A 26,469-nucleotide genomic window follows, 5' to 3' on the forward strand; every position below is an offset into this window, starting at 1 on the left:
CTTTTTTTTATTTTTTGTAATTTAGTTTAGTTTATTTAATTGTATTTTAGTTTAGATATTTGTAGTTTATTTAATTTATTGATAGTGTAGGTGTATTTGTAACTTAGGTTAGGATTTATTTTACAGGTAAATTGGTAATTATTTTAACTAGGTAGCTATTAAATAGTTATTAACTATTTAATAGCTATTGTACCTAGTTAAAATAAATACCAAGTTACCTGTAAAATAAATATAAACCCTAAAATAGCTACAATGTAATTATTAATTACATTGTAGCTATCTTAGGGTTTATTTTATAGGTACGTATTTAGATTTAAATAGGAATATTTTAATTAATAATATTAATTAGATTTATTTTAATAAGAATTTAGTTAGGGATGTTAGAGTTAGATAGGATTATTATACTTAATATATATAATATAATAACAATATTAACTATATTAACCCTAATATTATTAGGGTTAATATAGTTAATATATATAATATAATAACTATATTAACTATATTAACCCTAATATAATTAGGGTTAATATAGTTAATATAGCTGGCGGCGGTGTAGGGGGATTAGATTAGGGGTTAATGTATTTAATATAGCTGGCGGCGGTATAGGGGGATTAAATTAGGGGTTAATGTAATTAATATAGCTGGCGGCGGTATAGGGGGATTAAATTAGGGGTTAATGTAATTAATATAGCTGGCGGCGGGGTAGGGGGATTAAATTAGGGGTTAATGTAATTAATATAGCTGGCGGCGGTATAGGGGGATTAAATTAGGGGTTAATGTAATTAATATAGCTGGCGGCGGTGTAGGGGGATTAAACTAGGGGTTAATAATTTTAATATAGCTGGCGGCGGGGTAGGAGCTCACATTAGGGGGTAGGTAATATAGATGGCTGCGGTGTAAGGGGCTCACATTAGGGGGTAGGTAATGTAGATGGCGGCGGTGTAAGGGGCTCTCATTAGGGGGTAGGTAATGTAGATGGCGACGGTGTAAGGGGCTCACATTAGGGGGTATGTAATGTAGCTGGCGACGGTGTAGGGGGATCACATTAAGGGGTTATACTTTTAATGTAGGTGGCGGTGGGGTCCGGGAGCTGCGGTTTAGGGGTTAAATACTTTATTAGGGATTGCGGCGGGGGATCGCGGTTGACAGGTAGATAGACATTGCACATGCGTTAGGTATTAGGTTTTATTTAGCAGATCGCGGTTGACAGGTAGATAGACATTGCGCATGCGTTAGGTGTTAGGTTTTATTTGGCAGGTAGTTTAGGGAGTTACGGGGCTCCAATACACAGCATAAGGCTTACTACAGCTGCATTTTGTGGCGAGGTGAAAATGGAGTAAGATTTCTCCATTTTCGCCATATAAGTCCTTACGCTGTATATTGGATACCAAAGTGCGCGGGTTTGGTATACCTGCCTATGGGCCAAAAAACTACGGCCGAAGGCAGAAATATACGAGCATAACTTCTAGGTTACGCCGTATATAGGATACCAAACCCGCGCAAATTTTGGCGTCGCCGGCTTCTGCGGGCGACGCTGTATATTGGATCGGGCCCTTTAAGGGGAGACCTATTTTAGTCGTATGGCCCTTTACATTCTTTATTAGTATATTGATGAGCTACTCTACAAGCATGAACACAAACGTCCCAGGACATCTTATTTATTTGAGCTTAGACTTTGCTGCAGCTGGAGATAGTAAAGAGATTTATTCCACAATATGAGCCGCCTATACTGCAAAACAATATTCTTGCCGTTTATTGTAAAGATTCTGATGGTGATTTACATTTTGTTTCCCTAGCTCCGGCATCCTCATTAGAGTCATCAAGTAGTATTGAGCAGGAGAAATATCTGCAAGCCTTACTGAACGCTATCTCTGTACACTACAAAATGAACGGCGGTAGTACTCTCACCATCCGACCAACCCTTGCGTTGTCACCAGGTAAAACCATGGTATTCATTTCCATGTGTTTATATATTTATAGGGCAGCCCTTTATCTCATTACATTTGTAGGAAATTATTGTATAAATATATATTAATTTCCTTATATGTAACCTTTAGTGTCTATGTATAGTGCAGCCCTTTATCTCATTACACTTGTAGGAAATTATTGTATAGATATGTATTCATTTTCATTATACCATAATGTCTTTTTTAGAAAAATTACATATCATTTAAAATAAGTGTAAATATTGCAATCTGCACTATGAAGAAACAATCATCGATCTTACTATCTCCAAGATGTTTGATACTACCATGTTAAAGAGACATTAAACACTAATGTAAAGATTACAAGTCGTGTAGCAAATTTAGTTGCGAAAAAAAACGTACGTGTAATGGCTTTTTCGCATATGGGGTTGTGCAGCTTTTACAAGTTGCAAAATTGAGTATAACCCATAGTAGTCCAAGGAGAAGACAAATAGAATGAAAAAAAACACACAAAAACCCTAATATGTTGCGCAAAGCCCATGACGTATTTCCGGCGAAAAGTATACATGAAAATGTGAATATTTCATATTGCAACAATGTTTTGTTTAACAGAATATGTTATATTTACTTGTAAATAAATATTTCTCTATATATGTGATGATTTTTGGACTGATATATCTATTTATAGCGAGATAAGTATATGACTATATGTCTAGATATCTAGAGATCTAAATCTGAATATCTCATTGAAAATAGAGATTGTAATGTGAAATATTTTCCTTATCTCCATAGTTAAACATAACTGTATACATATGAATGCATGTTTTTCTATGTATGTGTATTTATATCAAATCCCCTAGTCCGCTTTTGTTTTTTTCCTAACACCCGAGGTCTCCTATCTTTGAGCGCTTATAACTTTTGTGTGCAATGTTTTTTTTAAATAATTTTTATTAGACAGTGTTAATATGAGTGTGAGTGTACTTTGTAATATATTTTTTAAGTGCTTCGTGAAACTTTTATGTTGCGCAAAATTGTTAACTACAGCTATTTGAGCGCGGAAAGGATTTTTGTGTAAATGGTGAATGTGCAAGCAATCGCGATTTTTCAAAACTTGTAATAGCTGCGCCATGGAAATTAATTGCGAAAATACCACATCACGCATGGAATACTCATAACGTGCGACTTGTAATCTTGCCCTAAATAAATGCTAGATAGAGTAATGCAGTCAAACAAAAGATTAGTCTGAGAATAAAATGAAGATGTAATATTTAAAGTTTTATTAGTTGTTTAAATAGTGATAAAATAAGTGTAAAGTTTCAGTGTCTATAAAACAACGGGAGCTGCCATGTTGTAACTGAGGTTACCTTCTCTGCTGTAGCCAATTAAGAACAGTTATAAATAGGTCACTAGAGTCTGCAGCCAATGTGTTCTGCACTTCCATTTCTAACAGGAACTGAAAATCTCACAATTTCAGAATAGAATTATAGGAAAAGGGGGCAAAATAAATAATGAAAGAATATTGCAGAGGTTTTTTATATATACGATTTATCGTTTTATATTACCATTTCAAAGTGTTTAATGTCTCTTTAATGGCCCTCATTCTTAAAGGGATAGTGTAATACAAAATGTCATAGTTCAATTTGCTGTGTGTATGTATCCGTTGTATTAGAATATGTAATTTTTCTATTACTGAGTCTTACTATGTGTTTAACGTCTACAGATATAAAGCCCAGCTGTGGAGCCACATGCATTAGGCAGCCAGTCAGGAGTGGTAGTCAGTGTATCTGCTAATCAAACCCTTTTTTGGGGGTTAAACACATAGTAAACTTGAGTCAGTAACGAATTAGAGCATGCCATTTTTGCCTTACCGCGTCCCTTTAATTTGATGCTGTCACAACCGTCTGAGGTTTAGTATATTCCTTTTGGCAACTGTTTAAGATGCATCATTGCTTTTTCAGAATTAGGCTGCACAATTTTTTGAGGCCTAGAAACATTAGATGAATGGAAAACCCACCTACATGTATGACTTAAATATGATATATTGTTTCTGCCAAAAACATTATATTATAAACCTAAAAATATCCCCTCTTTTCCAATCAAATACATATTTCCTATATTTTATGCCTTTACATGATTGATGAATGTTTTGGGCTGAATAAAGAAGAAGCAACATTTCATATGTTTATTGCATTTTGCTGTATGAAATGGGAAGATGTGACACATTATTTGGAATCAATTTTATAAATTTTTTAATCTGTGAATGTAATTAGTAAAGGAAAAAATGATTAGACTACCAGTCTTATTCTGGAAAACCTGCACAATTAATATATTGTATTTGGATATAAAATTCTCTTCTGCATTTAATAGTATTGAAACACAAAGATGTGAGCAAACTTGCAAGAAGACTGTATCTTGCCAAATCAGGTAACAGACGTATATTTTATTTCAGTTATCATGTGGTGAAACCAGGTAGGGTTCATTCTAAGGTAACCCTACAATTTCAGACACAAGCATGTGACTGGAAAATTTCTGCCTTTTTTAATCAGTTGGTGGAATCAGCTTAGTTATTCTTTAAATGATCTTTTCATTGTAAAGTAACACCAGTAGAAAATCATGCATGCGTTGCTTTATTTAACATTAATACCAGCCATGTCTAATCTCCTAATCTTGTAAGTGCACATCTTTCATCTTTTAACAATGCAGGAAATGAACTGGGAAACAAATTTGTGTGTAATTTAATATCTACATCACAAAAAAAGTATTTTCACATGTGCATTTCATATTTTGTCTGTGTATCGTTCTACATTTCATGTCTGTTGTTTGTTTGTTCTTGTTTCTGTTGAACTGACTTCAGGCAGTGAAAGAAAGACTTCGAAAATGACCAGTGTGGTTAAACATGTTGTACCCGGTCACTTGGATGGCAGTCTGTCCAATAGCTTTGCTCGTGGAGGTTAGTAAGAATGAGATCAGATTTTATAGATCTTGAAGGAAAAGAAGATTTAATGGTCTCTCTCTACTCCTTTAGACAAATTGTAAATGAAAATGCTTCATATAATTTGTGCAATTTTGGAGCACAATAAGCTTATTTTCTTTGTAAGAAAAATTTGAATTTTAATATACAAATATATAGAGGTCAGGGTGGATTACAGATTTGTGTTTAATGTGACTATGTAATGCTTAAACTAACATTTTGGTGTAATTTCAAAATTAATATGCCAAGATGTATAATTAAGCCCTTAAGGATCTGGCATTTCAGACAAAAACTTCCCCAAAAGACCAGAGCATTTTTAGCATTTTTGCCATCACTACATTTAAACAGAAATAGAGCTTTTTTATATATTTATCTATCAAAACTATATATATATATATTTAGTAGACAACCCAAAGTATTGATCTAGGACCATTTTGGTATATTCCATACCACCATTTCACCACCAAATGCGATCAAATAAAAAAAATCATTCACTTTTTCACAATTTTAGGTTTCTCCCTGAAATTATTTACCAACAGCTTATGCAATTATGGCACAAATGGTTGTACATTCTTCTCTGGGATCCCCTTTATTTAGAAATAGCAGACATGTATGGCTTTGGCATTGCTTTTTGGTAATTAGAAGGCCGCTAAATGCCACTGCGCACCACACTTGTATTATGCCCAGCATAATTTTAGCTTTAGTGTAGAGATCAGCCTTCCACCTTACACATCCCACCCCCTGATCCATCTCTGACCCCTCTCAAACAGCTCTTTTCCCTCCCCCACCCCACATTTGTCACCCCCATCTTAAGTACTGGCAGAAAGTCTGCCAGTATTAAAATAAAAGGCTGCTTTTTTCTTTTTCTGCAGTGTAGGATCCCCTTTTACCCCCCAACCTCCCTGATCCCACTCCCCAAACAGCTCTCTCTCCCTCTATCTATTTGATGCTATCTTAGGTACTGGCAGCTGTCTGCCATTACCCAGTTTGCTGCAAATTAGGCAGATTTCTCCAACATAGGTGTGTCCGGTCCACGGCGTCATCCTTACTTGTGGGATATTCTCTTCCCCAACAGGAAATGGCAAAGAGCCCAGCAAAGCTGGTCACATGATCCCTCCTAGGCTCCGCCTACCCCAGTCATTCTCTTTGCCGTTGTACAGGCAACATCTCCACGGAGATGGCTTAGAGTTTTTTAGTGTTTAACTGTAGTTTTTCATTATTCAATCAAGAGTTTGTTATTTTCAAATAGTGCTGGTATGTACTATTTACTCAGAAACAGAAAAGAGATGAAGAGTTCTGTTTGTATGAGGAAAATGATTTTAGCAACCGTAACTAAAATCCATGGCTGTTCCACACAGGACTGTTGAGAGCAATTAACTTCAGTTGGGGGAACAGTGTGCAGTCTCTTGCTGCTTGAGGTATGACACATTCTAACAAGACGATGTAATGCTGGAAGCTGTCATTTTCCCTATGGGATCCGGTAAGCCATGTTTATTACGATCGTAAATAAGGGCTTCACAAGGGCTTATTTAGACTGTAGACTTTTTTGGGCTAAATCGATTCATTATTAAGTGGATGCACTAGTAGCACCTTGGACCTTCAAACTAGCTTATGTGTTCCCGCCGTTTCCTCTCATCCCCAGGCTGGTAGCCAGGATCAATCAGGAGAGGGCGTCGGTGATATTGATAGCTCCTGCGTGGCCACGCAGGACTTGGTATGCAGATCTGGTGAATATGTCATCGGCTCCACCTTGGAAGCTACCTTTGAGACGAGACCTTCTTGTTCAGGGTCCGTTCGAACATCCGAATCTGGTTTCACTCCAGCTGACTGCCTGGAGATTGAACGCTTGATTTTATCGAAGCGAGGTTTCTCAGATTCTGTTATCGATACTCTTGTTCAGGCCAGAAAGCCTGTAACTAGAAAGATTTACCACAAAATTTGGAAAAAATATATCTGTTGGTGTGAATCTAAAGGATTCCCTTGGGACAAGGTTAAGATTCCTAGGATTCTATCCTTCCTTCAAGAAGGATTGGAAAAAGGATTATCGGCAAGTTCCCTGAAGGGACAGATTTCTGCCTTGTCGGTGTTACTTCACAAAAAGCTGGCAGCTGTGCCAGATGTTCAAGCCTTTGTTCAGGCTCTGGTTAGAATTAAGCCTGTTTACAAACCCTTGACTCCTCCTTGGAGTCTCAATTTAGTTCTTTCAGTTCTTCAGGGGGTTCCGTTTGAACCCTTACATTCCGTTGATATTAAGTTATTATCTTGGAAAGTTTTGTTTTTAGTTGCAATTTCTTCTGCTAGAAGAGTTTCAGAATTATCTGCTCTGCAGTGTTCCCCTCCTTATCTGGTGTTCCATGCAGATAAGGTGGTTTTACGTACTAAACCTGGTTTTCTTCCAAAAGTTGTTTCTAACAAAAACATTAACCAGGAGATTATCGTACCTTCTCTGTGTCCGAAACCAGTTTCAAAGAAGGAACGTTTGTTGCACAATTTGGATGTTGTTCGCGCTCTAAAATTCTATTTAGATGCTACGAAGGATTTTAGACAAACATCTTCCTTGTTTGTTGTTTACTCAGGTAAAAGGAGAGGTCAAAAAGCTACTTCTACCTCTCTCTCTTTTTGGATTAAAAGCATCATCAGATTGGCTTACGAGACTGCCGGACGGCAGCCTCCCGAAAGAATCACAGCTCATTCCACTAGGGCTGTGGCTTCCACATGGGCCTTCAAGAACGAGGCTTCTGTTGATCAGATATGTAGGGCAGCGACTTGGTCTTCACTGCACACTTTTACCAAATTTTACAAGTTTGATACTTTTGCTTCTTCTGAGGCTATTTTTGGGAGAAAGGTTTTGCAAGCCGTGGTGCCTTCCATTTAGGTGACCTGATTTGCTCCCTCCCTTCATCCGTGTCCTAAAGCTTTGGTATTGGTTCCCACAAGTAAGGATGACGCCGTGGACCGGACACACCTATGTTGGAGAAAACAGAATTTATGTTTACCTGATAAATTTCTTTCTCCAACGGTGTGTCCGGTCCACGGCCCGCCCTGGTTTTTTTTTTTTAATCAGGTCTGATAATTTATTTTCTTTAACTACAGTCACCACGGTACCATATGGTTTCTCCTATGCAAATATTCCTCCTTAACGTCGGTCGAATGACTGGGGTAGGCGGAGCCTAGGAGGGATCATGTGACCAGCTTTGCTGGGCTCTTTGCCATTTCCTGTTGGGGAAGAGAATATCCCACAAGTAAGGATGACGCCGTGGACCGGACACACCGTTGGAGAAAGAAATTTATCAGGTAAACATAAATTCTGTTTTTTGTAAATAAAAATTAAAAAAATAACCTTTTTTTCTGCAGGGTAGTTGCCCGTCCCTCATTACCCTACCCCCTCCCAGATCCCTTTCCCTCAATGGATCCCACATAGGATCCCCCTCATTGCCCCTCCTCCCTCCTTCCGCTTCACTTCCCGATTCTTATTTTTTTTTCTTCCCTGCTGCGTAGAGGTCCCGCCCCCTCCAGCGATGGGCCGCCCACCCGCCTCCCTTCTTAAGCTCCCACCCACCAACAATCGTCACCACCACTGTCCAATGCAGAGAGGGCCACTCTGTAAATGAATTTCTGCAGTGCCCCACTCATGGAACATGCAGAAATAGCATGATCTCACTATTTTAAATGAGATTGCTGCAGAGAGAAGCCCAGGACTGGCATAACATTAAGGGCATAACGACCAGCGTCGTATAGGGTACGAAGCTGGTCTTTAAGGGGTTAAAGCATATACATGAATGTTACATATGTAGTCTGTAAATTTATGTTTCTATGTGCACGTTATGCAGTTTTCTGCAGTCTGAACAGAAGTTTGGCTATGCATTATTTTTAATTGGCTGCCTTCTTGGTTAAAGGGACAGTTAAGTCAAAAATATTTTTTCATGATTCAGAAAAACAAATTTCCAATTTACTTCTGTTATCTAATTTGCTTCATTCTCTTGGTATTATTTGTTGAAAAGCATGTGTAGGTTTACTCAGGAAAAGCAATACACTGCTGAGAACTAGATACTGATTAGTGGCTATACATATATGCCTCTTGTTGTCTTACCCAGCTAATTCCCAGTAGTTCATTTCTGTTTCTTCAACAAAGGATACAATTAGAAGGAAGCAAATTTGATAATAGAATTCTGTTGGAAAGTTGTTTAAAACTAGATGCTGTATCTGAATCTTGGGGAAAAAAATTGGGTTCCTTGTCCCTTTAAATACCTCAAACACTACCTCCAGAGAGAAGCAAAAGAAAAACATAAAAACAACAAAACAAAACGTTTCTTTTCTCCCTCTCCTCTCTTCCATATAATCCAATAAAGACAGATTGGATGTCAAAGCACAGATCAGCCCAAGGCACACATTGCTTTTACATAAATATTTAATGGTGGGGGAACAAAATGAAATACCCCAACATAATAGTATTAGGGGCAACCAGACAGTGCAGTAGTAGAGAGTTTCTTGTTTACCCATGAGCACTGCAAGTCATTGCCGTCAGATGAGTGACTCAGATGGCAAATTATTTCTATTGGTCGGTTTAGAGGGTGTGTTCTGCCCCTTCACCCTCAGTTTGTCTTTAGAGGGCAAGTGGTGGAGACTAAACCATAGGATGAGTTTTACATAGTTATCTAATTATATACTAGAATGTTGTTTAAGCATGATCACATTAAGCCCTCAAGTTTGGTTTCACAAGTTTTTGTGTTATCTATGAATCTTTTTTAGATTTTCAGAAGTGTTATTTAACATAGGAATACATTTTACTGGCAACTAATTAAATACATTAAAGAAACATAATAATTTGTTGTTGCTAACATTACAGTTTTTTTAAATTGTTTTACATGTAACATTTTACATATCATATATCTAATTTGGTCTTTAATCCATCATTTCCATGCATTTTAATTTACAGATCACTGAGTTGAATCCACTTAAATTAACTGTGTGTACTGTGCAGATATATTAATCAAATATAAACAGTTTGTAAGGATTATTGGTAAAGTAATATATTCTCAAAACTTAAGGCTTTTCCATGAATTTGTGAGTTCAAGTGATCATATATAATCTCAAATGTATTATTGTAAAGCACTGAAAACTGTTGTTGAATTGATGAAAACACATCCACAATAATCAACCACAAGCGGATCTTAAAATGGGTGACTGAAAATGTATTAATGTATTATTTTTGTCCTATGATTGCAATAGTATATTCTGTGTTGGTAGGTATATAGCCTTTTGTCATGTGCAGTCTAATGTAAACTTTCCAGAAGTTTTTAGAAATATCATGCTTGCATAAACCCCTGCCATCCTTACCTCTGCTTCTAAATAGTGTGGTCTTGTGCTGGCACTTGAAAGGCTTGAAGGACAGTATATCCTTTAAAGAGCCAATGGAGAGGTGTCTGGAGAAAAAACTATTTTCAGGTTGTTGACTCTATATACAGTACAATAACCTCTACTGCATATGTGGCTCTCGCTTTAAACATTTCACTTGAAATACTCAGGGATGGAATAATACAACTTGTGCATGTCGATGAGATTCTGAATATAGTATGACCTTTGGCTGCTAAGATTACACCCTTTTGTGACTTTATGTATATACTTATCACTGTCCCTTTTAAAAGGAAAGTTTTATGTGGGCCTAATCTGGAATAGGTTAGGGGATCACATAACTTGTTTTCAAAATTGAATTCCTAGTGATTCTTGCTTTGGAACAATATAAATTCATGTTTGATATTGGATGCTTATTTTGCTGCCCTCAAACCATTTCAAGTTCCTCTGTTTTGCTGGGGAACCGTTCCATTTTCACATAAGGTCTCTTTTTTTTTTTTCTTTGACACTGGCCTCCGTTCAGAGGATCCCTTTGAGACCACTGGTCTCTGTTTTCAACTCCTAACCTCAACACGTAGGAAAATTACCTGAAACCTTTGCTAAAATGTACAATCGACCATTTAAAGGGCCATGATACCCAAATGTTGAAACACTTGAAAGTGATGCAGCATAGCTGTAAAAAGCTGACTAGGAAATATCACCTGAACATCTCTATGTAAAAAAGAAAGATATTTTACCTCAAAAGTACCCTCAGTAGCCACATCCCATTGTAAAGGACTTCTAAGCAACAAATCAGTATGTCTGTCCCGGGACAGGCAAGGGAGTGAGCCTTGTGCACACTCATGTTATTTCCCTATTCAGTTTAAGGAAGTCAAATCTCATGAGATCACAGTAAAAGAGTTCATTACCTCAGCACTGTTGATGCCGATTGGCTGCTGTTCATTTCTTCATTTTTTTATTTTTTACCTGCAGCTGGACAGTAATTGAAATATATCTTTTTACACAGGACTTGCTCTGGTGAGCTGGGGAAATTGTGAGGTAAAATATCTTCTTTCTCCAACATTGGTGTGTCCGGTCCACGGCGTCATCCATTACTTGTGGGAATATTCTCTTCCCCAACAGGAAATGGCAAAGAGCACAGCAAAAGCTGTCCATATAGCCCCTCCTCAGGCTCCGCCCCCCCGTCATTCTCTTTGCCGCTCTGAACAAGTAGCATCTCCACGGAGATGGTGAAGAGTATGTGGTGTTTAGTTGTAGTTTTTTATTCTGCTATCAAGAGTTTGTTATTTTAAAATAGTGCCGGTTTGTACTATTTACTCTAAAACAGAAAGGGATGAAGAGTTCTGTTTAAAAGAGGAGTATGATTTTAGCAGCAGTAACTAAAATCAATTGCTGTTCCCACGCAGGACTGTTGAGCCCAGAGAACTTCAGTTGGGGGGAACAGTTAGCAGACTTTTCTGCTCAAGGTATGACTAGTCCATTTTCTAACAAGACTGTGTAATGCTAGAAGACTGTCATTTTCCCTCTTGGGGATCGGTAAGCCATTTTCTTAGACTCTTAACAGAATGGGCTATACACTGGTTGACACTCTTGTGGGCTAAATCGATTGCTTTATTTAATTTTTTTATGAAATCTGAGGTGATTTAGAAAACTTTTATTGTGGGGGAACGTTTTTTAGGCGCCAGGCAGTTGTTTAGACACCTTTCCAGTCAGGAAGGGCCTTTCACTATAGTAGGCAGAGCCTCATTTTTGCGCCATAATTGCGCAGTTTCTTTTGGATGCAGTGCATGCAGCTGCATGTGAGAGGGTCTGGTGATCATTGAAAATGTTCCTGGAAGGCTTAATTTGGTATCGTATAACTCCTAAGGACAGGTGAAGTCGCAGCAAACGCTGTGGCTGGGACTGTAGTGGGGTTAAAAATTGTTATTTGATTAAACGGCTCAATACTTTTAAAGCATTAAAACACTGTGGTGAAAATTTGGTAAAGATTGGATATTTCCTTCATAGTTTTTCACACATTCAGAAATAAAGTGTGCTCTGTTTAACATTTAAAGAGACAGTAACGGTTTTGTTTTAAAACGTTTTTTTTGCATTATTAGCCTGTTTAAGCCTGTCTAACATGTCTGTACCTTCAGATAGAACATGTTCTGTATGTATGGAGGCCAAGGTGGTCCCCCCTTCAAATGTATGTGATAATTGTGCCATAGCGTCCAGACAAAGTAAGGACAGTACTGTCACATTTAATAAAGGTTGCCCGCGCATTACTTAAGGAGGTGCTATCTACTCTGGATGATTGTGACTCTTTGGTCATTCCAGAAAAATTGTGCAAGATGGACAAATTCTTAGAGGTCCCGGTGCACCCTGATGCCTTTCCGATCCCTAAAAGGGTGGCGGACATAGTGAATAAGGAGTGGGAGAAACCAGGCATACCCTTTGTCCCACCTCCTATATTTAAGAAATTGTTCCCCATGGTCGACCCAAGGAAGGACACATGGCAAACAGTCCCTAAGGTTGAGGGGGCAGTTTCTACCCTAGCCAAACGCACGACTATTCCCATTGAGGACAATTGTGCTTTCAAAGATCCTATGGATAAAAAATTGGAGGGTTTGCTTAAAAAGATTTTTGTTCAGCAAGGTTACCTCCTCCAACCAATTTCGTGCATTATTCCTGTCACTACGGCGGCGTGTTTCTGGTTCGATGAACTAGAAAAGTCGCTTAATATGGAGACTCCATATGAGGAAGTCATGGACAGAATTCACGCACTTAAGTTAGCTAATTCCTTTATTTTAGATGCCGCTTTGCAATTAGCGAGATTAGCGGCGAAAAATTCAGGGTTTGCAATTGTGGCGCGCAGAGCGCTCTGGCTAAAGTCTTGGTCGGCCGATGTATCTTCCAAGACAAAATTGCTTAATATCCCTTTCAAGGATAAGACCCTTTTTGGGCCAAAATTGAAAGAAATTATTTCAGACATCACTGGGGGAAGGGCCATGCCCTCCCACAGGATAGGCCTTTCAAGGCTAAGAATAAGTCCAATTTTCGTTCCTTTCGCAATTTCAGGAACGGACCGGCTTCTAACTCTGCAGCCTCTAGACAAGAGGGTAACACTTCCCAGGCTAAATTAGCTTGGAAACCAATGCAAGGCTGGAACAAGGGTAAACAGGCCAAGAAGCCTGCTGCTGCTACCAAGACAGCATGAAGGGGTAGCCCCCGATCCGTGACCGGATCTAGTAGGGGGCAGACTCTCTCTCTTTGCTCAGGCTTGGGCAAGAGATGTTCCGGATCCCTGGGCACTAGAAATAGTCTCTCAGGGTTATCTTCTAGAATTCAAGGAACTACCCCCAAGGGGAAGGTTCCACATGTCTCACTTATCTTCAGACCAAATAAAGAGACAGGCATTCTTACATTGTGTAGAAGACCTGTTAAAGATGGGAGTGATACACTAAGTTCCAACTGTGGAACAAGGTCAGGGGTTTTACTCAAACCTGTTTGTAGTTCCCAAAAAAGAGGGAACTTTCAGACCAATTCTGGATTTAAAAATTCTAAACAAATTTCTCAGAGTTCAATCGTTCAAAATGGAAACCATTCGAACAATTTTACCTACAATCCAGGAGGGTCAATATATGACTACCGTGGATTTAAAGGATGCGTACCTACATATTCCTATCCACAAAGATCATCATCAGTTCCTAAGGTTCGCCTTTCTGGACAAACATTATCAGTTTGTGGCTCTTCCATTTGGGTTAGCCACTGCTCCCAGAATTTTCACAAAGGTGCTAGGGTCCCTTCTGGCAGTTCTAAGACCAAGGGGCATTGCAGTGGCACCTTATCTAGACGACATTCTAATTCAAGCATCGTCTCTTTCCAAGGCAAAGGCTCATACAGACATTGTTCTAGCCTTTCTCAGATCTCACGGGTGGAAGGTGAACGTAGAAAAGAGTTCCCTGTCCCCGTCAACAAGAGTTCCCTTTTTGGGAACAATAATAGATTCTTTAGAAATGAAGATCTTCCTGACAGAAGTCAGAAAGTCAAAGCTTCTAAACGCTTGTCAAGTTCTTCACTCTATTCTGCAGCCTTCCATAGCTCAGTACATGGAAGTAGTAGGATTGATGGTTGCAGCAATGGACATAGTTCCTTTTGCTCGAATTTATCTAAGACCATTACAACTGTGCATGCTCAATCAGTGGAATGGGGACTATGCAGACTTGTCTCCACAGATTCAAGTAGACCAGATGACCAGAGACTCACTCCGTTGGTGGTTGACCCAGGATCACCTGTCTCAGGGAATGAGTTTCCGCAGACCAGAGTGGGTCATTGTCACGACCGACGCCAGTCTATTAGGCTGGGGCGCGGTCTGGGATTCCCTGAAAGCTCAGGGTCTATGGTCTCGGGAAGAGTCTCTTCTCCCGATAAACATCCTGGAACTGAGAGCGATATTCAATGCTCTCCGGGCTTGGCCTCAATTAGCGAAGGCCGGATTCATAAGATTCCAGTCAGACAACATGACGACTGTAGCTTACATCAACCATCAGGGTGGAACAAAGAGTTCCTTGGCGATGAGAGACGTATCCAAGATCATCAAATGGGCGGAGGATCACTCCTGCCATCTATCTGCAATTCACATCCCAGGAGTAGACAACTGGGAGGTGGATTATCTGAGTCGTCAGACTTTCCATCCGGGGGAGTGGGAACTCCACCCGGAGGTTTTTGCCCAGTTGACTCAATTATGGGGCATTCCAGACATGGATCTGATGGCGTCTCGTCAGAACTTCAAGGTTCCTTGGTACGGGTCCAGATCCTGGGATCCCAAGGCGACTCTAGTGGATGCATTAGTGGCGCCTTGGTCGTTCAACCTAGCTTATGCGTTTCCACCGTTCCCTCTCCTTCCCAGGCTCGTAGCCAGGATCAAATAGGAGAAGGCCTCGGTGATTCTGATAGCTCCTGCGTGGCCGCGCAGGACTTGGTATGCAGACCTGGTGAATATGTCATCGGCTCCACCATGGAAGCTACCTTTGAGACAGGATCTTCTAGTACAAGGTCCATTCGAACATCCAAATCTAGTCTCTCTGGAGCTGACTGCTTGGAAATTGAATGCTTGATTTTATCCAAGCGTGGGTTTTCAAATTCAGTGATAGATACTCTGGTTCAAGCCAGAAAACCTGTGACTAGAAAGATTTACCATAAAATATGGAAAAAATATATCTGTTGGTGTGAATCCAAGGGATTCTCCTGGAGTAAGATTAAAATTCCTAAGATTCTCTCCTTTCTCCAAGAAGGTTTGGATAAAGGGTTGTCAGCGAGTTCTCTAAAAGGACAGATTTCTGCTTTATCTGTCTTGTTACACAAACGACTGGCAGCTGTGCCAGATGTACAAGATTTTGTACAGGCTTTGGTCAGAATCAAGCCTGTTTACAGACCCATGACTCCTCCTTGGAGTCTAAATTTAGTTCTTTCAGTTCTTCAGGGGTTCCGTTTGAACCTTTACATTCCATAGATATCAAGTTACTATCTTGGAAAGTTCTGTTTTTGGTTGCTATTTCTTCTGCTAGAAGAGTTTCTGAATTATCTGCTTTGCAGTGTGATCCACCGTATCTGGTGTTCCATTCAGATAAGGTCGTTTTGCGTATTAAGCCTGGTTTTCTTCCGAAAGTTGTTTCCAACAAGAATATTAACCAGGAAATAGTTGTTCCTTCTCTGTGTCCGAATCCAGTTTCAAAGAAGGAACGTTTGTTACACAATTTAGATGTAGTTCGTGCTTTAAAGTTCTATTTAGAAGCAACAAAGGATTTTAGACAAACCTCATCTTTGTTTGTCGTTTACTCTGGTAAGAGGAGAGGACAAAAAGCTACTGCTACCTCTCTTTCTTTCTGGCTGAAAAGCATTATCCGATTGGCTTATGAGACTGCCGGACGGCAGCCTCCTGAACGAATCACAGCTCACTCTACTAGGGCTGTGGCTTCCACATGGGCCTTCAAGAACGAGGCTTCTGTTGATCAGATATGTAAGGCAGCGACTTGGTCTTCTCTGCACACTTTTGCCAAATTCTACAAATTTGATACTTATGCTTCTTCGGAGGCTATTTTTGGGAGAAAGGTTTTGCAAGCCGTGGTGCCTTCCATTTAGGTAACCTGATTGCTCCCTTCATCCGTGTCCTAAAGCTTTGGTATTGGTTCCCACAAGTAATGGATGACGCCGTGGACCGGACCAATGTTGGAGAAAACAGAATTTATGCTTACCTGATAAATTACTTTCTCCAACGGTGTGTCCGGTCCACGGCCCGCCCTGGTTTTTTAATCAGGTTTGAAAAATTTCTTTCTCTATACACTACAGTCACCACGGCACCCTATAGTTTCTCCTTTTTTTCTCCTAACCGTCGGTCGAATGACTGGGGGGCGGAGCCTAAGGAGGGGCTATATCGACAGCTTTTGCTGTGCTCTTTGCCATTTCCTGTTGGGGAAGAGAATATTCCCACAAGTAATGGATGACGCCGTGGACCGGACACACCGTTGGAGAAAGAATTTTATCAGGTAAGCATAAATTCTGTTTTTTTTTACATAGGGGTGCTCAGGTGATATTTTGCTGTCAGCTTTTTACAGTAATACTGCATCAGTTTCAAGTGATTTAGCATATGAATATTATGTCCCTTTAAGTCAAAATTAAACTTTCATGAATCAGTTTGGGCACACAATTTCCAATTCACATGTGTTATCTAAAAATACACAATCTTTTTATATGCACAGTTTCTGAGGCTCCAGCTCCTACTGAGCATGTGCAAGATTAATGGAATATACGTATATACATTTTGCGATTGGCTGATGGCTGTCACATGATGCAGGGGGAACGATAATAAAACTAAAATTTGTCAGAAAGAAATCTACTACTCGTGTGAAATTCAAACACATACCCCTAGATTACGAGTTTTGTCTGTAAAAACCAGCGGAGCTAACGCTCCTTTTTTTCTTACCGCTCCCTTTAAACAACGCTGGTATTACGAATTTTCTGAATGGCTGCGTTAGCCTCAGAAAAGTCAGCGTTGAGCAAAATTTAGCTCCACTTCTAACTTCAATACCAGCGTTGCTTACGGTAGCAGTAAGCTGGAAAAACGTGCTCGTGCACGATTTCCCCATAGGATACAATGGGGCTGAGCTGGCTGAAAAAAACCTAACACATGCAAAAAAGCAGCGTTCAGCTCCTAACACAGCCCCATTGTTTCCTATGGGGAAACACTTTCTAAGTCTACACCTAACACCCTAACATGAACCCCGAGTCTAAACACCCCTAATATTACACTTATTAACCTCTAATCTGCCGCCCCCGCTATTGCTGACACCTACATTATATTATTAACCCCTAATCTGCCGCTCCGGACACCGCCGCCACCTACATTATACCTATGAACCCCTAATCTGCTGCCCCCAACATCGCCGACACCTGTATTATATTTTTTAACCCCCTAATCTGCCGCCCCCAATGTAGTCGCCACCTACCTACAATTATTAACCCCTAATCTGCCGACCGGACATCGCCGCCACTATAATAAATGTAGTAACCCCTAAACCGCCGCACTCCCGCCTCGCAAACACTATAATACATTTTATTAACCCCTAATCTGCCCTTCCTAACATCGCTGCCACCTACCTACAATTATTAACCCCTAATCTCCCGCCCCCAATGTCGCCGCTACTATAATAAAGTTATTAACCCCTAAACCTAAGTCTAACCCTAACACCCCCCTAAGTTAAATATAATTTAAATAAAACTAACTAAAATTACTATAATTAAATAAATTATTCCTATTTAAAACTAAATACTTACCTATAAAATAAACCCTAAGATAGCTACAATATAACTAATAATTACATTGTATCTATTTTAGGATTTATATTTATTTTACAGGCAACTTTGTATTTATTTTAACTAGGTACAATAGCTATTAATTAGTTAAAATAATTACAAAATGACCTGTAAAATAAATCCTAACCTAAGTTACAAATACACCTAACACTACACTATCAATAAATTAATTAAATAAATTAACTAGAATTATCTAAATTAAAATACAATTAAATAAACTAAACTATAGTACAAAAAAACCCCACTAAATTACAAAAAATAAAAAAATATTACATTTTTTATTTATTCATTTTTTAAAAGAAAACTAAGCATATACCATGTGAGAGGAGCTTTTGCAAAAGATGAGACAGTGATACCTTGATAGTGCCTTTCTTCCAAAGTTTTTTGTTATCCAAAAGTTTTACCCAGGGAGACCAGAGCTTTCTTCATTTTATATTTTCTTATCTTAAAAGTGTGAGGATTTTCATATATAAACAGAACACGATTTGGTTGTTTAGAGCTTTATTTTTATGTCTGTCATGGTTTTCAGATCTTGTTCTATTCCTCAATTATTGCTTCTTTTTTTTTTATTTAAATGTCTTGCCAATGGTACCTGAAAGCTCTTAATCAAGCAGGTTGGTTTTTAAAATTGAATTCCTAATTCTGAAGCCTAAAGCGTTCCCAGACAAGATGGTTTCCTTTTTGTCACAGGCTTGTAAACCAATTACAACTAAAGCTTATTGTTGGCTTTGACCAATTTTCATGAAATGGTGAGACGAAATGTCTTAACTGGCTTTGTTCACTGACGATGTTTACCAGAGCTAGTAGCAATTTTGCTTCACATTCCCATTTTTCTGGCAGCTACTAAGAAAACCAAAAAGAATGCCACCATTCATGTTCCAGAAAGTTTCTGAAGGCTTTTATGGTTTCCTTGTTTGTCCCTCCTTATGGTTTGTGAGTTTGGAAAGAATGCCCCTCCTTAAAGGGACATTAAACCCAATTTTTTTCTTTCATGATTCAGATAGAGAATACCATTTTAAACAACTTTCTAATTTACTTCTATTATCTAATTTGCTTCTTTCACTTGATATTCTTTACTGAAAAGCATATCTAGATAGGCTCAGTAGCTTCTGATTGGTGGCTGAACATAGATGCCTCATGTGATTGGCTCACCAATGTGCATTGCTATTTCTTTAACAAAGGATATCTAAAGATTGCCCCAAATTAGATAATAGAAGTAAATTGGAACATTGTTTAAAGTTGTATTCTCTATCTGAATTGTGAAAGACATTTTTTGGGTTTAATGGCCCTTTAAGGTGAGAGCTTAATCTATCTTTATGACCTTATCCATGCGCCAGGTAAAATAAAGCATATTTTACTCTTGTAAGGAGGTTTAGTCGCCATCTATGTCTATTTTTTACAAACAAAACGATTTAGCTTGGCTATTCATGAGCTGCAAGTAGCCATAATGGAGGGAGAGTGGAAGGGAAAGAAAAAACTTCTGGGAAGATCCTACATTACTCCAAGGGATAATGAGCTTATATAACCACCAATGCAGACTATTACCATTTTGAATGTGAAGTAATTTTATTAAATATTGTTATAAAATGTGTACTGGAAACTGGTCCAAGGTTAAGTGACTTATTACAATCTAGTAAAACGTTTGATAATGTATATTGGTCTTTGTCTATAGAGCCAACTAAATGCTTTCACATATGTTTGTACTCATTTTCAGTATAAAGAATAACAATTTGATGCCTCAAAACATGTGTCTTCATTTTGAATATATGTGTTTGTTTCTTTGTTTGTTTGTTTTTTAAGGTAAGTTAGATAAACAGCAAAATTCTTTTAGAATACATCTGCTTAAATATTCTTGTGTTACTTGGTTTAGTTTGTCTCTCACTAGGAAATCCTATCCATTCTTCCTTCTCTCTTATCCTACTGTCCAGTACTTAGGTACAGGGGTTATTTTTTCCTCAATTCAAATCCAAAACCAGCACTTAAGGGAAGAATACAAAATGCAGGTACTTGCAAACGTTCTGTGTTCTACATATTTCATCATAACAGATAATCTTTCATTCCACTGGTAGGACAGAAACATTTTAACATTAGAATTAACCAAATGGCTTTTTTTTTCTAAATTTTTCATTTATTTATTAGCTTTGGAAGTTACCACAAAATATTAGAATTGTCCTAAAAGTTTTACTGCAGCTTTATCTTTTGAAACTCACAGGATTAAGTAAATATCAAGCATTTTCAAATAAAAGTTGCTACACTAAGTGTGCAGAATAGAATGTTATTCTGGTGCAACAGTTTTAGTCAGATAGGTAAAAGAAAAAAAAAACTATTAGCTGTTAGCCACCTTTTTAAAACAAAATGAAGGATTTTCATACTGCCTAGTACCTAAAACCATTTTCTCCAACATAGGTGTGTCCGGTCCACGGCGTCATCCTTACTTGTGGGATATTCTCTTCCCCAACAGGAAATGGCAAAGAGCCCAGCAAAGCTGGTCACATGATCCCTCCTAGGCTCCGCCTACCCCAGTCATTCTCTTTGCCGTTGTACAGGCAACATCTCCACGGAGATGGCTTAGAGTTTTTTAGTGTTTAACTGTAGTTTTTCATTATTCAATCAAGAGTTTGTTATTTTCAAATAGTGCTGGTATGTACTATTTACTCAGAAACAGAAAAGAGATGAAGAGTTCTGTTTGTATGAGGAAAATGATTTTAGCAACCGTAACTAAAATCCATGGCTGTTCCACACAGGACTGTTGAGAGCAATTAACTTCAGTTGGGGGAACAGTGTGCAGTCTCTTGCTGCTTGAGGTATGACACATTCTAACAAGACGATGTAATGCTGGAAGCTGTCATTTTCCCTATGGGATCCGGTAAGCCATGTTTATTACGATCGTAAATAAGGGCTTCACAAGGGCTTATTTAGACTGTAGACTTTTTTGGGCTAAATCGATTCATTATTAACACATATTTAGCCTTGAGGAATCATTTTATTTGGGTATTTTGATATAATAATATCGGCAGGCACTGTATTAGACACCTTATTTCTTAGGGGCTTTCCCAAAGCATAAGCAGAGTCTCATTTTCGCGCCGGTGTGGCGCACTTGTTTTTGAGAGGCATGGCATGCAGTCGCATGTGAGAGGAGCTCTGATACTTAGAAAAGACTTCTGAAGGCGTCATTTGGTATCGTATTCCCCTTTGGGTTTGGTTGGGTCTCAGCAAAGCAGATACCAGGGACTGTAAAGGGGTTAAAGCTTAAAACGGCTCCGGTTCCGTTATTTTAAGGGTTAAAGCTTCCAAATTTGGTGTGCAATATTTTTAAGGCTTTATGACACTGTGGTGAAAATTTGGTGAATTTTGAACAATTCCTTCATGTTTTTTCGCAATTGCAGTAATAAAGTGTGTTCAGTTTAAAATTTAAAGTAACAGTAACGGTTTTATTTTAAAACGTTTTTTGTACTTTCTTATCAAGTTTATGCCTGTTTAACATGTCTGAACTACCAGATAGACTGTGTTCTGAATGTGGGGAAGCCAGAATTCCTATTCATTTAAATAAATGTGATTTATGTGATAATGACAATGATGCCCAAGATGATTCCTCAAGTGAGGGGAGTAAGCATGGTACTGCATCATTCCCTCCTTCGTCTACACGAGTCTTGCCCACCCAGGAGGCCCCTAGTACATCTAGCGCGCCAATACTCCTTACTATGCAACAATTAACGGCTGTAATGGATAATTCTGTCAAAAACATTTTAGCCAAAATGAACCCTTGTCAGCGTAAGCGTGGCTGCTCTGTTTTAGTTACTGAAGAGCATGACGACGCTGATATTAATATCTCTGAAGGGCCCCTAACTCAATCTGAGGGAGCCAGGGAGGTTTTGTCTGAGGGAGAAATTACTGATTTAGGGAACATTTCTCAGCAGGCTGAATCTGATGTGATTACATTTAAATTTAAGTTGGAACATCTCCGCATTTTGCTTAAGGAGGTATTATCCACTCTGGATGATTGTGAAAATTTGGTCATCCCAGAGAAACTATGTAAAATGGACAAGTTCCTAGAGGTGCCGGGGCTCCCAGAAGCTTTTCCTATACCCAAGCGGGTGGCGGACATTGTTAATAAAGAATGGGAAAGGCCCGGTATTCCTTTCGTCCCTCCCCCCATATTTAAAAAATTGTTTCCTATGGTCGACCCCAGAAAGGACTTATGGCAGTCAGTCCCCAAGGTCGAGGGAGCGGTTTCTACTTTAAACAAACGCACCACTATACCCATAGAGGATAGTTGTGCTTTCAAAGATCCTATTGATAAAAAATTAGAAGGTTTGCTCAAAAAGATGTTTGTTCAGCAGGGTTACCTTCTACAACCCATTTCATGCATTGTCCCTGTCACTACAGCTGCATATTTCTGGTTTGATGAACTGATAAAGGTGCTCGATAGTGATTCTCCTCCTTATGAGGAGATTATGGACAGAATCAATGCTCTCAAATTGGCTAATGCTTTCACTCTAGACGCCACTTTGCAATTGGCTAGGTTAGCGGCTAAGAATTCTGGGTTTGCTATTGTGGCGCGCAGAGCGCTTTGGTTGAAATCTTGGTCGGCTGATGCGTCTTCCAAGAACAAGCTACTAAACATTCCTTTCAAGGGGAAAACGCTGTTTGGTCCCGACTTGAAAGAGATTATCTCTGATATCACTGGGGGTAAGGGCCACGCCCTTCCTCAGGATCGGCCTTTCAAGGCAAAAAATAGACCTAATTTTCGTCCCTTTCGTAAAAACGGACCAGCCCAAGGTGCTACGTCCTCTAAGCAAGAGGGTAATACTTCTCAGGCCAAGCCAGCTTGGAGACCAATGCAAGGCTGGAACAAGGGAAAGCAGGCCAAGAAACCTGCCACTGCTACCAAGTCAGCATGAAATATTGGCCCCCGATCCGGGACCGGATCTGGTGGGGGGCAGACTCTCTCTCTTCGCTCAGGCTTGGGCAAGAGATGTTCTGGATCCTTGGGCGCTAGAAATAGTCTCCCAGGGTTATCTTCTGGAATTCAAGGGACTTCCCCCAAGGGGGAGGTTCCACAGGTCTCAGTTGTCTTCAGACCACATAAAAAGACAGGCGTTCTTACATTGTGTAGAAGACCTGTTAAAAATGGGAGTGATTCATCCTGTTCCATTAAGAGAACAAGGGATGGGGTTCTACTCCAATCTGTTCATAGTTCCCAAAAAAGAGGGAACGTTCAGACCAATCTTAGATCTCAAGATCTTAAACAAATTTCTCAAGGTCCCATCGTTCAAGATGGAAACCATTCGAACTATCCTTCCTTCCATCCAGGAAGGTCAATTTATGACCACGGTGGATTTAAAGGATGCGTATCTACATATTCCTATCCACAAGGAACATCATCGGTTCCTAAGGTTTGCATTCCTGGACAAACATTACCAGTTTGTGGCGCTTCCTTTCGGATTAGCCACTGCTCCAAGGATTTTCACAAAGGTACTAGGGTCCCTTCTAGCGGTGCTAAGACCAAGGGGCATTGCAGTAGTACCCTACCTGGACGACATTCTGATTCAAGCGTCGTCCCTTCCTCGAGCAAAGGCTCACACGGACATCGTCCTGGCCTTTCTCAGATCTCACGGCTGGAAAGTGAACGTGGAAAAGAGTTCTCTATCCCCGTCAACAAGGGTTCCCTTCTTGGGAACAATTATAGACTCCTCAGAAATGAGGATTTTTCTAACAGAGGCCAGAAAAACAAAACTTCTGGACTCTTGTCGGATACTTCATTCTGTTCCTCTTCCTTCCGTAGCTCAGTGCATGGAAGTGATCGGGTTGATGGTAGCGGCAATGGACATAGTTCCTTTTGCGCGCATTCATCTAAGACCATTACAACTGTGCATGCTCAGTCAGTGGAATGGGGACTATACAGACTTGTCTCCAAAGATACAAGTAAATCAGAGGACCAGAGACTCACTCCGTTGGTGGCTGTCCCTGGACAACCTGTCACAAGGGATGACATTCCGCAGACCAGAGTGGGTCATTGTCACGACCGACGCCAGTCTGATGGGCTGGGGCGCGGTCTGGGGATCCCTGAAAGCTCAGGGTCTTTGGTCTCGGGAAGAATCTCTTCTACCGATAAATATTCTGGAACTGAGAGCGATATTCAATGCTCTCAAGGCTTGGCCTCAGCTAGCGAGGACCAAGTTCATACGGTTTCAATCAGACAACATGACGACTGTTGCGTACATCAACCATCAGGGGGGAACAAGGAGTTCCCTAGCGATGGAAGAAGTGACCAAGATTGTTCTATGGGCGGAGTCTCACTCCTGCCACCTGTCTGCTATCCACATCCCGGGAGTGGAAAATTGGGAAGCGGATTTTCTGAGTCGTCAGACATTGCATCCGGGGGAGTGGGAACTCCATCCGGAAGTCTTTGCCCAAGTCACTCAGGTGTGGGGCATTCCAGACATGGATCTAATGGCCTCTCGTCAGAACTTCAAAGTTCCCTGTTACGGGTCCAGATCCAGGGATCCCAAGGCGGCTCTAGTGGATGCACTAGTAGCACCTTGGACCTTCAAACTAGCTTATGTGTTCCCGCCGTTTCCTCTCATCCCCAGGCTGGTAGCCAGGATCAATCAGGAGAGGGCGTCGGTGATATTGATAGCTCCTGCGTGGCCACGCAGGACTTGGTATGCAGATCTGGTGAATATGTCATCGGCTCCACCTTGGAAGCTACCTTTGAGACGAGACCTTCTTGTTCAGGGTCCGTTCGAACATCCGAATCTGGTTTCACTCCAGCTGACTGCCTGGAGATTGAACGCTTGATTTTATCGAAGCGAGGTTTCTCAGATTCTGTTATCGATACTCTTGTTCAGGCCAGAAAGCCTGTAACTAGAAAGATTTACCACAAAATTTGGAAAAAATATATCTGTTGGTGTGAATCTAAAGGATTCCCTTGGGACAAGGTTAAGATTCCTAGGATTCTATCCTTCCTTCAAGAAGGATTGGAAAAAGGATTATCGGCAAGTTCCCTGAAGGGACAGATTTCTGCCTTGTCGGTGTTACTTCACAAAAAGCTGGCAGCTGTGCCAGACGTTCAAGCCTTTGTTCAGGCTCTGGTTAGGATTAAGCCTGTTTACAAACCCTTGACTCCTCCTTGGAGTCTCAATTTAGTTCTTTCAGTTCTTCAGGGGGTTCCGTTTGAACCCTTACATTCCGTTGATATTAAGTTATTATCTTGGAAAGTTTTGTTTTTAGTTGCAATTTCTTCTGCTAGAAGAGTTTCAGAATTATCTGCTCTGCAGTGTTCCCCTCCTTATCTGGTGTTCCATGCAGATAAGGTGGTTTTACGTACTAAACCTGGTTTTCTTCCAAAAGTTGTTTCTAACAAAAACATTAACCAGGAGATTATCGTACCTTCTCTGTGTCCGAAACCAGTTTCAAAGAAGGAACGTTTGTTGCACAATTTGGATGTCGTTCGCGCTCTAAAATTCTATTTAGATGCTACGAAGGATTTTAGACAAACATCTTCCTTGTTTGTTGTTTACTCAGGTAAAAGGAGAGGTCAAAAAGCTACTTCTACCTCTCTCTCTTTTTGGATTAAAAGCATCATCAGATTGGCTTACGAGACTGCCGGACGGCAGCCTCCCGAAAGAATCACAGCTCATTCCACTAGGGCTGTGGCTTCCACATGGGCCTTCAAGAACGAGGCTTCTGTTGATCAGATATGTAGGGCAGCGACTTGGTCTTCACTGCACACTTTTACCAAATTTTACAAGTTTGATACTTTTGCTTCTTCTGAGGCTATTTTTGGGAGAAAGGTTTTGCAAGCCGTGGTGCCTTCCATTTAGGTGACCTGATTTGCTCCCTCCCTTCATCCGTGTCCTAAAGCTTTGGTATTGGTTCCCACAAGTAAGGATGACGCCGTGGACCGGACACACCTATGTTGGAGAAAACAGAATTTATGTTTACCTGATAAATTTCTTTCTCCAACGGTGTGTCCGGTCCACGGCCCGCCCTGGTTTTTTTTAATCAGGTCTGATAATTTATTTTCTTTAACTACAGTCACCACGGTACCATATGGTTTCTCCTATGCAAATATTCCTCCTTAACGTCGGTCGAATGACTGGGGTAGGCGGAGCCTAGGAGGGATCATGTGACCAGCTTTGCTGGGCTCTTTGCCATTTCCTGTTGGGGAAGAGAATATCCCACAAGTAAGGATGACGCCGTGGACCGGACACACCGTTGGAGAAAGAAATTTATCAGGTAAACATAAATTCTGTTTTTCTTCACTGCGCAACCTGTTTTGCATTTAGTTTAATTTAATATAGGAATAATCCAAGAGGACATACCATGATCCTACCTGACTTTATTCAAAAGACAAAGGACAAT

The 26,469-nt window shown here is 40.0% G+C and overlaps 1 protein-coding gene across 1 annotated transcript in view; it reads left to right on the forward strand.

The window, feature by feature from the left end:
- Window positions 1–26,469, forward strand: part of SBF2 (SET binding factor 2) — a 1,344,181-nt gene that overhangs the window by 1,141,339 nt on the left and 176,373 nt on the right. The window contains exons 28-29 of the mRNA XM_053720592.1: window positions 1,800–1,940; window positions 4,783–4,878. Coding sequence (XP_053576567.1) covers window positions 1,800–1,940; window positions 4,783–4,878 — 237 coding nt within the window. The remainder of the gene's footprint in view (window positions 1–1,799; window positions 1,941–4,782; window positions 4,879–26,469) is intronic.

Source organism: Bombina bombina, chromosome 7 (genome assembly GCF_027579735.1).
Source record: "Bombina bombina isolate aBomBom1 chromosome 7, aBomBom1.pri, whole genome shotgun sequence".
In the NCBI taxonomy this organism is placed as follows: domain Eukaryota; kingdom Metazoa; phylum Chordata; class Amphibia; order Anura; family Bombinatoridae; genus Bombina; species Bombina bombina.